At 37.2% G+C, this 14,746-nt stretch overlaps 1 protein-coding gene across 13 annotated transcripts in view; it reads right to left on the bottom strand.

Annotated features, from left to right (window-relative positions):
* LOC100329046 (otoferlin) overlaps positions 1–14,746 on the bottom strand; it is a 317,927-nt gene that overhangs the window by 217,725 nt on the left and 85,456 nt on the right. For all 13 annotated transcript variants that reach the window (XM_085492732.1, XM_085492720.1, XM_085492731.1 and 10 more), the window contains exons 11-13: positions 10,519–10,675; positions 3,174–3,360; positions 2,722–2,908 (exon numbers count right to left, since the gene is read on the bottom strand). In XM_085492732.1, the coding sequence (XP_085348858.1) occupies positions 2,722–2,908; positions 3,174–3,360; positions 10,519–10,675 (531 nt within the window). The remainder of the gene's footprint in view (positions 1–2,721; positions 2,909–3,173; positions 3,361–10,518; positions 10,676–14,746) is intronic.

Here is a 14,746-nt window from a genome sequence, read left to right as displayed (position 1 = left end):
CCAACAAATGTAAAAAAAATCGTGAATTTCATAGATTCGAATAAAATAAAGCAAGAGATTGATAAGGATGATTATTAATATTTTCCCCGATGCTCTTCGAATTTTTATTTTTTTTATTTCAAGGTAAGAAATGGCTAGCTGAAGTTGCATCGTCTTCAATGCGGTTGTTTCACCGCGAACAACTCTAGCTCTGTTTTGGGCATGGTTTAGTTTTGCGATGTAAAATAAAATATATATTAAAATAATAATACTTGATTAATTATTTGGGGTTTCAGCCCACAAATTACGGACATGATCTCCATGAATTACGGTCAATGTTTGTCTTCTCTCGGCTGATTGTCACGGTGTTGATCGACGCCCTTCCTAAACTCAGTATGGAGAAACCAACGGGGATCGACATTCCAAACAAACAATCGAAATTATCAACGAAAGACGAGATTTTTCTAGATATTTACAAACATACTGTCATGACAAACATATGTAAAATTAACAAATACACAAAGAGGTGTAATATTAGGTTTTATTTTAGGCTTAGAAATATTTTCTTTCACTCAGCCCATGCATGTAACTGCCATTTAGCTTTAAGGTCCTTCAGCATCAGGGGAAAACAACAATAATTATACAAAACACATTGCGAAGACTCAACAATCAGGAAAGAAACCCCAGACAACCCTGTCGTACTTGTGTTGAAATACATTTTGTATTTCACGTCAGAATATTGTTTAAAATAAAATATTCAGTCCAAGCCAAATCGAGGTCAAAGGGTCAGGTTGCGTGCATATAATTATATATAGTTAAAACAAAAAGTATTTGTCAATGAACTTTTGTCAGCTGTTCAACATCTATAAAAGCCAGAAAGACAATTATAAGGCAATGTGAACCTCATAAATTATTCTGTTAGTCCGAATTTTAAATGCGCGCGAGCGAGCAGGTGGGCGGTGATATTTCGGGGTTTGCGCGGTCGAAAATAAAGCGGAAATTGTCCGGTCGAATTCAACAAGCGGTCGCAAAAGCGAGAGAAAAAGGTGATTGGAAAGCGGAAGCGGGCGGGAGGTTGTGCGAAAGGAGTACTGTAACTTTGCACAACTTTCTTTTAAATCGTTTTATTTTCCAAGTCAATATTCTATTTTACTAATACATTTTTTTTCTAACGCAATGGCGAAGAAAAAAAAGAAAGCGTTGACAGACGAGGCAAAGAAAAATCTGCCACTCAGTGTCGCACTCTGACACAGCAATTTTTTTTCAAACATCGGCCATTTTGTTTCACCATGAAAACCGTTTTATTAGATGTCTTATCTGAGACACTTGAAGGATTAGCTTGTTTGTAAACTGTCAGCGTGTACAGTGGGACAGTAATGTTTGTCAGAGGATTATCCCTCGTTGTTCGTTTGCATAACAATGGAAAACCCGAACGTTCCTGGAGTACGGACTCAAATGCCAGCAGTTTTCTTCATTTTTCGCGCTCGAGCTTGAAATTATTCATTATCTGACACTTTTTATGAGTTCTATGATATCAGTGGTTAATATGTTTGGCCATTTTTAGTGTATATTTATAATAATGCAGCAAATCTACAGTGTTTTATTAACCAAAACTGTTTTTCGCGTTTTTCTCGAGTTGAAGTTTTGATCGAGAACGACTCATTGGGACCGCCGCCAAATCAAGTGCGTTCGGACTTGGACATTCAAACTCGCAGTTATCGTTCAAAAGATAATGATGGTGCGAAATATGTCTGGGTTTTTAAAGAAAATGCTTTGTCACAGAATAATAGTCTGTTAAAGGTGCCAAGTATGAAATAATTTGAGGACAAAAAAACAAACCTGCATAGAAATCGGAATAATAGGTCTTTTGATTATCGGAGACGCATTTCAATGGACTTGATTACGGACAATGCATGACGTAAATTTCACCAGGAAATTCCCCAGTGTGCTCTCGCAATCGCGTACTTAGTCATTTTTACAAGGTTCGCCATTTTTGATGTCACGTGATAATTATGTAAACAATGTCTGTCCAGTTTGTGCGAACTTGCACCTCTATACTTAGTCTTTTGATATATATAACCTAAATTACTGTTCTGAACGAGACAACAGACAGAGAATGTTTTATTTAAAAACGTCACAAAACCTTCTCGCTACCTTAATTGCCACTTGTATTGTTTAACCTTAACACCACCAAACTTCATCTCCCAAATTTGTCTGCACTTATTATATTCTTAACCATAATTTTGGAGTTAACAGACAAAATTAAATTTTCTGTTTTTACTAAAAAAATTTGGTTATTTTTGTCCTAATCTTCTGAAGGAAAGTGCAGACTATAAATTGGACTAATATCATATAATCCCTGTGCTCAGAAGACCATAAATTTGATCAGTAACTTTGTAAAACACCTTCCACATGTCATTGTAATTACCTGGAAAAATTATAAAATCAGTTGCTATGGCAACAAATCACGGCCTGAAATATTGTAGCACTTGAGCTAGACTTGATAGAAACATGGTTGTGATGTATATCACCAAATTAAACATATTTTCATTTTGAAATCACTCAAGACCACTTAACTTTAAAATTGATTTCTGTAAATGCAACTTTTCTACAAGGCAACAACATCAAATGATTATACAGAGAGAACAAATAACATTTTTTTAATTATATTTTGTGGTTTTGTGTGACCTTACTGCTGATCTCTCTGAGAATTGTTGTGTCAAATAAATATATACAACCTACCACACTCTCCCTCATTTGAAATGCGGCTAAGATCAATAAAATGAGTGCCAATAATATCATCCAATACACTGTCTTTGTCTCGTAGTTCTATCTTCATACGTCGACAGAGAGGAGGGAACATCTCTGTAAACACGATCTGTTCATTCCATATCGGATAGTATTGGTGTTTCTTCACAGTAGTATGAGCCTACAATCAAACCAATACAATATTGGAAGTGATGTACATGTTACTGTTAAATCTTAAAAAAGTTGATAACATATACAATGTACTGTGGCTGTTCAATACCATGACCAAAAATCCATAGTTCTATTATTTTATCCAGTCATACCAAGAGGTAGTAATTAGTGCCTACAATAAAAGCAACTCATTTGCAATTTGCATACATTATATCAGTAATATACCTCTTCCTTATAAACTTTTAGTCATAGATAAAAGTCATGACATTATTTACCTTCTGACCAGCAAAAGTTACTTGTACATAAGGATCAACAAGATCCTTAACTTCTCCTGTGAATACTTTTTTTACATTGGCCAGCATTCCTGAGTTCATAATGGGTAAGCCTTCAGCTTTGTAAACCTTCACTACAAACTGTGCCATTTGTCTTTCTGCAGGTATTCCTTCCGGTAGTAACAAATTACTGTTAAAACAAATATGTAATAATCATAATTCTGTAACATTTAAATATTGCTGACTATATGCAATAAATCCTTCTAACTCTGTAATGACTCCCTAGCATCTCAAATAATATATTCTTGAACTCTGCAATAAGTTCCCTTAACTTACCAAATATAATACTGCTGCTCTCTATAATAAATCTTTCTGTGTACAATTTATTCTCAGCAGAAAGTTCCCCTAACTTACCAAGCAAAGCAACTATGTTCTGTGCAATACGTTTCCCTAACCTTTCAAGCATGACAACCTTGTTCTTTAGACTAAATCCCCTAACACTTATGTTCTGTGCAACAAGTCCCCTCTAACTTGCTAACCAAGACAACTTTCTTCTTACAATAATACACTAATAAGTAGCAAAACATTAATATCAATTAATTTGTTTATTGAATAAAATATAAATCTGATGATAAATTATTATATTAAATGGTATGGTATGATATGAGTAGGACTCTGTGATTTGGTATGATACATTATTATATTAAATGGTATGGTATGATATGAGTAGGACTCTGTGATTTGGTATGATACATTATTTGGAATGTAGTTAATATAGAATGAAGTGAGAAAAATGAATTATCCAATGTTCATCCAGTAATTAGGATAAAATAAGTCAATTAACAACAAGCCATGTATGGCACAGTCCCTGTTAGTTATCAAATTTATAGTTTTGTTTATAATAATATAGTCAAAACATATACATGTCAGATATATGGATCTAGAAGCTGATGCTTGATTATGATAATTTTTAACATTAAAATGATTGACATCTTGTATCTGATTGTCAAACGAGTACTTATATTGAGAAGTTAAAATAAAATGGCCACCGGTCGGCCATTTTGAATAAATCTATATATCTACAAGTATGTAAAACGTATATATAAAATTTGAACATAATCAGTCAAAGCACATCAGAGATATGGCTCTAGAAGCGCATTCATTTGAACAAAATGGCCGTCAGTCCGCCATTTTGAATTCGATCTGAAAAATAAAATGATGCGCATCAGGAATCCATAAGGGACGACGTCAAAAGAACGATGTCGGATAAAAAACTTAATTCCTTTAGTTTTTTTCCAAACCCCCCTACTGAAACTTAATTGATAAATATTGGTCATGGCGTCAGACTACATTCACCATTAAATACAAATTGATAATCGAACAGTAGTATTGCATAGCAGTTGGTTGTCAGGTGGGTGTAAAAAGATTTTACAAATGCACCTCATTTGACGCACAAATTTACACTTGAACCAAACCATTTTTTCCCTTTTTTGGTTATTTCTGTCCATGATTGGATAGAAAAAAAACGAACTACAAATACTCCAAGATTTTTTTGACTTCATTAAAAAATAAAATCGTTTTTGTAGGATGGAAACTTTTTGAGGTCAAACCCCCCAAACTAAAGGAAATAAGTTTTTTATCCGACATCGATCTTTTGACGTCGTCCCTAATGTCCAATGTATGTACCAATTTTGAATATAATCCATCCATAAATGCCAAGATCAAGTTCTGGAATGCCAGAAATGCTCGATTTTTGATATTTTTTTAGCACAAAAATGACCACCATTTGGCAATTTTGAATCAGATAGTCAAACCAATATATCTATGTTATTATGTACATTGCATAATGAATATATATAATTTTTACATAATCAATCAAAGCATGGCAGAGAAATGGCACTAGAACTGCATTCATTAGAACGAGATAGCCACCAGTCGGCCGTTTTTAATCTGATCTGAAAAATAAAATGATGTGCATCAAGGTCCCATAATGTATGTACCAAGTTTGAACAAAATCCATCCATAAATGCTTGATTTTGATAACGTTTTTAGCACAAAAATGGCCACTATTCGGCCATCTTGAATCAGATTGATGTGCATATGTATAATATTATGTATGTTGTATGTGTGAAGTTTGATTGAGATTGGTCCAGGCACGCATACGCACACATGGACACACAGACGCACAAAGGTCAAAACATAAGTACCCGATTTCGGACTACATCCAAACGGGGACTAATAAGTAATTCATCAACTCAGTAATGTTTACTGTACAGTCACTCAGTGAACACTTCAATGTTACTGCAATAATATAAATCAAGGAATTACAATATTTTTACTTGGTAAATGTTTGATTTCTAATTACAAGATGACATTGGATGTGTGCTTACACAGAATGAAAGTAGGATCATTCAAGACAAAGTGAAGAATTTTAGCACCATGCATAGATCAGTGGAGGAATACAAAGAGTATAAAAGTAAAAAGCCAAGGGGAACTTCTTGGAAAAATACATTGCATAATTATTTTTGTCTCCTGGTTTGATTTATAAAATTTTATTGACACATTGATATGCGTCTCATCCACTTCAAGTCTGAAATATGGAATGTAAATAACTTTCATCATATAAATGAACACCATGCATTGAATAGTGACTGTACAACACCTAGTGTAACCTAACATACATTGTGTCCTTTATTTTAAACAAAAATACTACAATATTACAAAAGTAAATTTGCCAATAAGAAGTGACCCCTCAACCCTTTCATCACCAAAGAAATTGACAGAGGTTTAGAAATAGTACTATGTAATTTGTATATGACCTGAGTGACAAGAGTGACATTATATTGTATGATTTCAAAGCAGTGTGTGACGTCATAGTAATGTGTGATGTCATAGTAGTGTATGTCAAAGCAGTGTGTGATGTCATAGTAATGTGTGATGTCATAGTAGTATGTGATGTCATAGTAGTGTGTGATGCCATAGTAGTGTATGATGTCATAGTAATGAGTGATGTCATGGTAGTGAGTGATGCCATAGTAGTGTTGGATGTCATAGTAGTGTGTGATGCCATGTAGTGTATGATGTCATAGTAATGAGTGATGTCATGGTATTGAATGATGTCATAGTAGTGTATGATGTTATAGTAATGTGTGATGCCATAGTAGTGTATGATGTCATAGTAATGAGTGATGTCATGGTAGTGAGTGATGCCATAGTAGTGATGGATGTCATAGTAATGTGTGATGCCATAGTAGTGTATGATGTCATAGTAATGAGTGATGTCATGGTATTGAGTGATGCCATAGTAGTGTGTGATGTTATAGTAATGTGTGATGTCATAGTAGTGTATGATGTCAAAGTAGTGTGTGATGTCATAGTACTGAGTGATGCCATAGTAGTGTATGATGTCATAGTAGTGTGTGATGTCATAGTAGTGTGTGATGTCATAGCAGTATGTGATGTCATAATAGTGTGTGATGCCACAGTAGTATATGTCATAGTAATGTGTGATGCCATAGTAATGTGTGATGCCATAGTAATGTGTGGTGCCATAGTAATGAGTGATGTCATGGTATTGAGTGATGTCATAGTAGTGTATGATGTCATAGTAGTGTGTGATGCCATAGTAGTGTGTGATGCCATAGTAGTGTGTGATGCCATAGTAGTGTGTGATGCCATAGTAGTGTGTGATGCCATAGTAGTGTGTGATGCTATAGTAGTGTGTGATGCCATAGTAGTGTGTGATGTCATAGTAGTGTGTGATGTCATAGTAGTGTGTGATGTCATAGTAGTGTGTGATGTCATAGTAGTGTTTGATGTCATAGTAGTGAGTGATGTCATACTAGTGTTTGATGTCATAGGAGTGTTTGATGCCATAACTAGTGTGTGATGTCATAGCAATGTGTGATGTCATACTAAGATATGAGTTTTTGTCATTCAGTGCCAAATTATTGTCAATATGTGATGTTGCTGAATGTGATATTATTGAATTCAACGATGATACTCAAGTCACTGTCACTATTGTTTATTGTAATATAATCATTGTTGGCTTGGTGACATGTCACTGTCATTGTTGGCATGGTGACATGTCACTATCATTGTTGGCATGGTGACATTATCACAGCTAGTTGCAATGGTAGTCATGTCATCATCACTGCTGGTTGTCATAGTGCCATGTCATTGTCACTGCTGGTTGTCATGGTGATGATGCATTACAATTTGTGCTGATAGTTATCAGTACTGAACTACATAGTTATTCATAAACCACTGGGCAAAATTAATTTGCATGCTTGGAAAGAGGTTAATACATTTAAAATGGGGGTGAAAGGGTTAAAAGAGAGGAGCTCAAGGAGTGTACCTTGGACCTGGACTAGTAGTAAAACTTTGCAGTAAAGAAAAAGAAGAAACACAGAGTACAAATAGCAGTCATCAAACATCAGCACATGCTGTGCTAAAAACTTAGTTTTCTAGAAAAAAGTTTTTTATCAAAAATGTTTCTACAATGAGCAAAGGTCAACAAACTGTGTTGTGATAATTTGGTGAAACAATGGGCATGCAGTTAAGTTTAGTCAAAGGTGCAATATGGTCATTCAGCCAATATTAAAATAATTTGGCATAGTGGTCATGACGATGAAAAGACTTGTTTTAATTCAGAGAAGATGTCGCTTCAATCTTTGAGAAACACTCATCTTATAAATCTCCAAACCAGTATAAGTGGTTAAAAGTCGTATGATGTAAAAAACTATATTGTTGGTGATGCATGATGGGAAAACATTTATTGACTATTGAGATGCATAATGGGAAACTTCATGCAATGTAGTAATGAATCATGTAGTGCATGATGGGATATGTTGAGTCATCTTAGACTGTATGATGAGTAAATTCTTGTAGTGCATGATGGGATATGTTGAGTCATTCTAAACTGTATGATGAGTAAATTCTTGTAGTGCATGATGGGATATGTTGAGTCATCTTAGACTGTATGATGAGTAAATTCTTGTAGTGCATGATGGGATATGTTGAGTCATTCTAAACTGTATGATGAGTAAATTCTTGTAGTGCATGATGGGATATGTTGAGTCATCTTAGACTGTATGATGAGTAAATTCTTGTAGTGCATGATGGGATATGCTGAGTCATCTTAGACTGTATGAGTAAATTCTTGTAGTGCATGATGGGATATGCTGAGTCATCTTAGACTGTATGATGAGTAAATTCTTGTAGTGCATGATGGGATATGCTGAGTCATCTTAGACTGTATGAGTAAATTCTTGTAGTGCATGATGGGATATGCTGAGTCATCTTAGACTGTATGATGAGTAAATTCTTGTAGTGCATGATGGGATATGCTGAGTCATCTTAGACTGTACGATGAGTAAATTCTTGTAGTGCATGATGGGATATGTTGAGTCATCTTAGACTGTATGATGAGTAAATTCTTGTAGTGCATGATGGGATATGCTGAGTCATCTTAGACTGTATGATGAGTAAATTCTTGTAGTGCATGATGGGATATGCTGAGTCATCTTAGACTGTATGATGAGTAAATTCTTGTAGTGCATGATGGGATATGTTGAGTCATCTTAGACAGTATGATGAGTAAATTCTTGTAGTGCATGATGGGATATGTTGAGTCATCTTAGACTGTATAATGAGTAAATTCTTGTAGTGCATGATGGGATATGTTGAGTCATCTTAGACTGTATGATGAGTAAATTCTTGTAGTGCATGATGGGATATGTTGAGTCATTCTAAACTGTATGATGAGTAAATTCTTGTAGTGCATGATGGGATATGTTGAGTCATCTTAGACTGTATGATGAGTAAATTCTTGTAGTGCATGATGGGATATGTTGAGTCATCTTAGACTGTATGATGAGTAAATTCTTGTAGTGCATGATGGGATATGTCGAGTCATCCTAAACTGTATGATGAGTAAATTCTTGTAGTGCATGATGGGATATGTCGAGTCATCTTAGACTGTATGATGAGTAAATTCTTGTAGTGCATGATGGGATATGTCGAGTCATCCTAAACTGTATGATGAGTAAATTCTTGTAGTGCATGATGGGATATGTTGAGTCATCTTAGACTGTATGATGAGTAAATTCTTGTAATGCATGATGGGATATGTTGAGTCATCTTAGACTGTATGATGAGTAAATTCTTGTAGTGCATGATGGGATATGCTGAGTCATCTTAGACTGTATGATGAGTAAATTCTTGTAGTGCATGATGGGATATGTTGAGTCATCTTAGACTGTATGATGAGTAAATTCTTGTAGTGCATGATGGGATATGTTGAGTCATCTTAGACTGTATGATGAGTAAATTCTTGTAGTGCATGATGGGATATGCTGAGTCATCTTAGACTGTATGATGAGTAAATTCTTGTAGTGCATGATGGGATATGTTGAGTCATCTTAGACTGTATGATGAGTAAATTCTTGTAGTGCATGATGGGATATGTTGAGTCATCTTAGACTGTATGATGAGTAAATTCTTGTAGTGCATGATGGGATATGCTGAGTCATCTTAGACTGTATGATGAATAAATTCTTGTAGTGCATGATGGGATATGTTGAGTCATCTTAGACTGTATGATGAATAAATTCTTGTAGTGCATGATGGGATACATTTAGCTGCCTGTGATGTATGATGAGATATAGTTTAACTACATGTGTATATGACATGATGGGATACACATAGAATATAAGGTTACAAAACATCAACTTCCTTGTAATGCATGCTGGGATACAGTTAATTCTGTAATGCATGCTGGGATACAATTAACTATTTAATGCATGATGGGAGATATTAACATGCCTGAACTTCCTAGAATCAATATGATATAAATTATAAAAAAATATTGACTGATAATGAAAATATTAATCTAGTGGAAGGAGAAGAGATATGGTATAACCTTTTGCCTTTTTTTCACTACAGCACGGCCTTTTTTTAGGTTGTATTTTAGATTACTATAGCTCTGCATGACATCTATGTGCAGTGTGCCACCAATGTTACATCACTTATTAAACATCTATAGTAATTTAATTACTGATGTTTTGTTTGTTTCAAAAGAAAACATTAACTGGCTAATTTAGTTGAATTGAAATATAATTGCTAATTCTTGCAGGTCAGTCAAGAACAATGACAGTTATCTCATAATCATAACAAGTCACAGTAGTCACAAAGCAAGGCAGAAGTAAAAGTGACACCACAATGCTGATATGAAAAGAAAAAAAACATTAAACCATATCTGTAAATTCAATAGATTTTTCACTACAAAATGATGGAACAATTATCAAAATATATCAAACATATAATTTACAAAATTGTTGAAACTTACGATTCAATGTCATCATCATCGTCATTGGTTTTTGGAGGTACTTTAATTCCATCACCTTTACCAACAACCGCAATATCTACTTTTAGATATCCTTTCGGTCCTCCGTTCATGTCTTCAGGATCTGTTAAGATTGCCCATTTATGGTAGAACTGGTGGTCTGTTCATTGAGAAAATACACCCATAAACATGATATGACAACCTCACAATAAATCAGTCACAATTATCAAGTACATTGTACATATCATTTTATACATCTAGCATAGGAAACAATAGAATGTGACATTTCATAAAAAACTGTACCAGAACTCCTTCCAAAAACTGTACCAGAACTCCTTCCAAAAACTGTACCAGAACTTTTCCCAAAATCTGTACCAGAACTCCTCTCAAAAACTGTACCAGAACTCCACTCAAAAACAGTACCAAAACTCCTCTCAAAAACTGTACCAGAACTCCTCCCAAAAACTGTACCAGAACTCCTCCCAAAAACTGTACCAGCACTCCTCCCAAAAACTGTACCAGAACTCCTCACAAAAACTGTACCAGAACTCCTCACAAAAACTGTACCAGGCACTCCTCTCAAAAACTGTACCAGAACTCCTACCAAAAAGTGTAACAGAACTTCTCCCAAAAACTGTACTAGCACTCCTCCTAAAAAACTGTACCAGAACTCCTCCCAAAAACTGTACCAGAACTCCTCTCAAAAACTGTACCAGAACTCCTCTCAAAAACTGTACCAGAACTCCTCCCAAAAACTGTACCAGAACTCCTCCCAAAAACTGTACCAAGCACTCCTCCAAAAAACTAAACCAGAACTCCTCCCAAAAACTGTACCAGAACTCCTCTCAAAAACTGTACCAAAACTCCTCGCAAAAACTGTATCAGCACTCCTCCCAAAAACTGTACCAGAACTCCTCCCAAAAACTGTACCAGAACTCCTCTCAAAAACTGTACCAGAACTCCTCCCAAAAACTGTACCAGAACTCCTCGCAAAAACTGTACCAGAACTCCTCTCAAAAACTGTACCAGAACTCCTCTCAAAAACTGTACCAGAACTCCTCTCAAAAACTCTACCATGCACTCCTCCCAAAAACTGTACCAGAACTCCTCCCAAAAACTGTACCAGCACTCCTCCCAAAAACTGTACCAGAACTCCTTCCAAAAACTGTACCAGAACTCCTCTCAAAAACTGTACCAGAACTCCTCCCAAAAACTGTACCAGAACTCCTCTCAAAAACTGTACCAGAACTCGCAAAAACTGTACCAGCACTCCTCCCAAAAACTGTACCAGGCACTCCTCCCAAAAGCTGTACCAGAATTCCTCCCAAAAACTGTACCAGAACTCCTCTCAAAAACTGTCCCAGGCACTCGTCGCAAAAACTGTACCAGAACTCCTCTCAAAAACTGTACCAGCACTCCTCCCAAAAGCTGTACCAGAACTCCTCCCAAAAACTGTGCCAGAACTCCTCTCAAAAACTGTACCAGAACTCCTCCCAAAAACTGTACCAGAACTCCTCTCAAAAACTGTACCAGAACTCCTCGCAAAAACTGTACCAGCACTCCTCCCAAAAACTGTACCAGGCACTCCTCCCAAAAACTGTACCAGAACTCCTCTCAAAAACTGTATCAGCACTCCTCCCAAAAACTGTACCAGAATTCCTCCCAAAAACTGTACCAGAACTCCTCGCAAAAACTGTACCAGGCACTCCTCGCAAAAACTGTACCAGAACTCCTCTCAAAAACTGTACCAGAACTCCACTCAAAAACAGTACCAGAACTCCTCTCAAAAACTGTACCAGAACTCCTCCCAAAAACTGTACCAGGCACTCCTCCCAAAAGCTGTACCAGAATTCCTCCCAAAAACTGTACCAGAACTCCTCTCAAAAACTGTCCCAGGCACTCCTCGCAAAAACTGTACCAGAACTCCTCTCAAAAACTGTACCAGCACTCCTCCCAAAAACTGTACCAGAACTCCTCCCAAAAACTGTGCCAGAACTCCTCTCAAAAACTGTACCAGAACTCCTCCCAAAAACTGTACCAGAACTCCTCTCAAAAACTGTATCAGAACTCCTCCCAAAAACTGTACCAGAATTCCTCCCAAAAACTGTACCAGGCACTCCTCCCAAAAACTGTACCAGAACTCTTCCTAATAACTGTACCAACACTCCTCGCAAAAACTGTACCAGAACTCCTCTCAAAAACTGTACCAGAACTCCTCGCAAAAACTGTACCAGGCACTCCTCGCAAAAACTGTACCAGAACTCCTCTCAAAAACTGTACCAGAACTCCACTCAAAAACAGTACCAGAACTCCTCTCAAAAACTGTACCAGAACTCCTCCCAAAAACTGTACCAGAACTCCTCCCAAAAACTGTACCAGCACTCCTCCCAAAAACTGTACCAGAACTCCTCACAAAAACTGTACCAGAACTCCTCACAAAAACTGTACCAGGCACTCCTCTCAAAAACTATACCAGAACTCCTACCAAAAAGTGTAACAGAACTTCTCCCAAAAACTGTACTAGCACTCCTCCTAAAAAACTGTACCAGAACTCCTCCCAAAAACTGTACCAGAACTCCTCTCAAAAACTGTACCAGAACTCCTCTCAAAAACTGTACCAGAACTCCTCCCAAAAACTGTACCAGAACTCCTCCCAAAAACTGTACCAAGCACTCCTCCAAAAAACTAAACCAGAACTCCTCCCAAAAACTGTACCAGAACTCCTCTCAAAAACTGTACCAAAACTCCTCGCAAAAACTGTATCAGCACTCCTCCCAAAAACTGTACCAGAACTCCTCGCAAAAACTGTACCAGAACTCCTCTCAAAAACTGTACCAGAACTCCTCCCAAAAACTGTACCAGAACTCCTCGCAAAAACTGTACCAGAACTCCTCTCAAAAACTGTACCAGAACTCCTCTCAAAAACTGTACCAGAACTCCTCTCAAAAACTCTACCATGCACTCCTCCCAAAAACTGTACCAGAACTCCTCCCAAAAACTGTACCAGCACTCCTCCCAAAAACTGTACCAGAACTCCTCGCAAAAACTGTACCAGAACTCCTCTCAAAAACTGTACCAGAACTCCTCCCAAAAACTGTACCAGAACTCCTCTCAAAAACTGTACCAGAACTCGCAAAAACTGTACCAGCACTCCTCCCAAAAACTGTACCAGGCACTCCTCCCAAAAGCTGTACCAGAATTCCTCCCAAAAACTGTACCAGAACTCCTCTCAAAAACTGTCCCAGGCACTCCTCGCAAAAACTGTACCAGAACTCCTCTCAAAAACTGTACCAGCACTCCTCCCAAAAACTGTACCAGAACTCCTCCCAAAAACTGTACCAGAACTCCTCTCAAAAACTGTACCAGAACTCCTCCCAAAAACTGTACCAGAACTCCTCTCAAAAACTGTACCAGAACTCCTCGCAAAAACTGTACCAGCACTCCTCCCAAAAACTGTACCAGGCACTCCTCCCAAAAACTGTACCAGAACTCCTCTCAAAAACTGTATCAGAACTCCTCCCAAAAACTGTACCAGAATTCCTCCCAAAAACTGTACCAGGCACTCCTCCCAAAAACTGTATCAGAACTCCTCCCAAAAACTGTACCAGAATTCCTCCCAAAAACTGTACCAGGCACTCCTCCCAAAAACTGTACCAGAACTCTTCCTAATAACTGTACCAACACTCCTCGCAAAAACTGTACCAGAACTCCTCTCAAAAACTGTACCAGAACTCCTCGCAAAAACTGTACCAGGCACTCCTCGCAAAAACTGTACCAGAACTCCTCCCAAAAACTGTACCAGAACTCCTCTCAAAAACTGTACCAGAACTCCTCTCAAAAACTGTACCAGGCACTCCTCGCAAAAACTGTACCAGCACTCCTCCCAAAAACTGTACCAGAACTCCTCCCAAAAACTGTACCAGAACTCTTCTCAAAAACTGTACCAGAACTCCTCTCAAAAACTGTACCAGAACTCCTCCTAATAACTGTACCAGAACTCCTCCTAAAAACTGTACCAGCACTCCTCCTAAAAACTGTACCAGCACTCCTCCCAAAACTGTACCAGCACTCCTCTAAAAAACTGTACCAAAATTCCTCGCAAAAACTGTACCAGAACTCCTCTCAAAAACTGTACCAGAACTCCTCGCAAAAACTGTACCAGGCACTCCTCCCAAAAACTGTACCAGCACTCCTCCCAAAAACTGTACCAGAACTACTCTCAAAAACTGTA

This window comes from Saccoglossus kowalevskii, chromosome 18 (genome assembly GCF_978046115.1).
Source record: "Saccoglossus kowalevskii chromosome 18, keSacKowa6.1, whole genome shotgun sequence".
NCBI classification, from domain to species: domain Eukaryota; kingdom Metazoa; phylum Hemichordata; class Enteropneusta; family Harrimaniidae; genus Saccoglossus; species Saccoglossus kowalevskii.
This window is presented reverse-complemented; position numbering and strand designations above follow the sequence as displayed.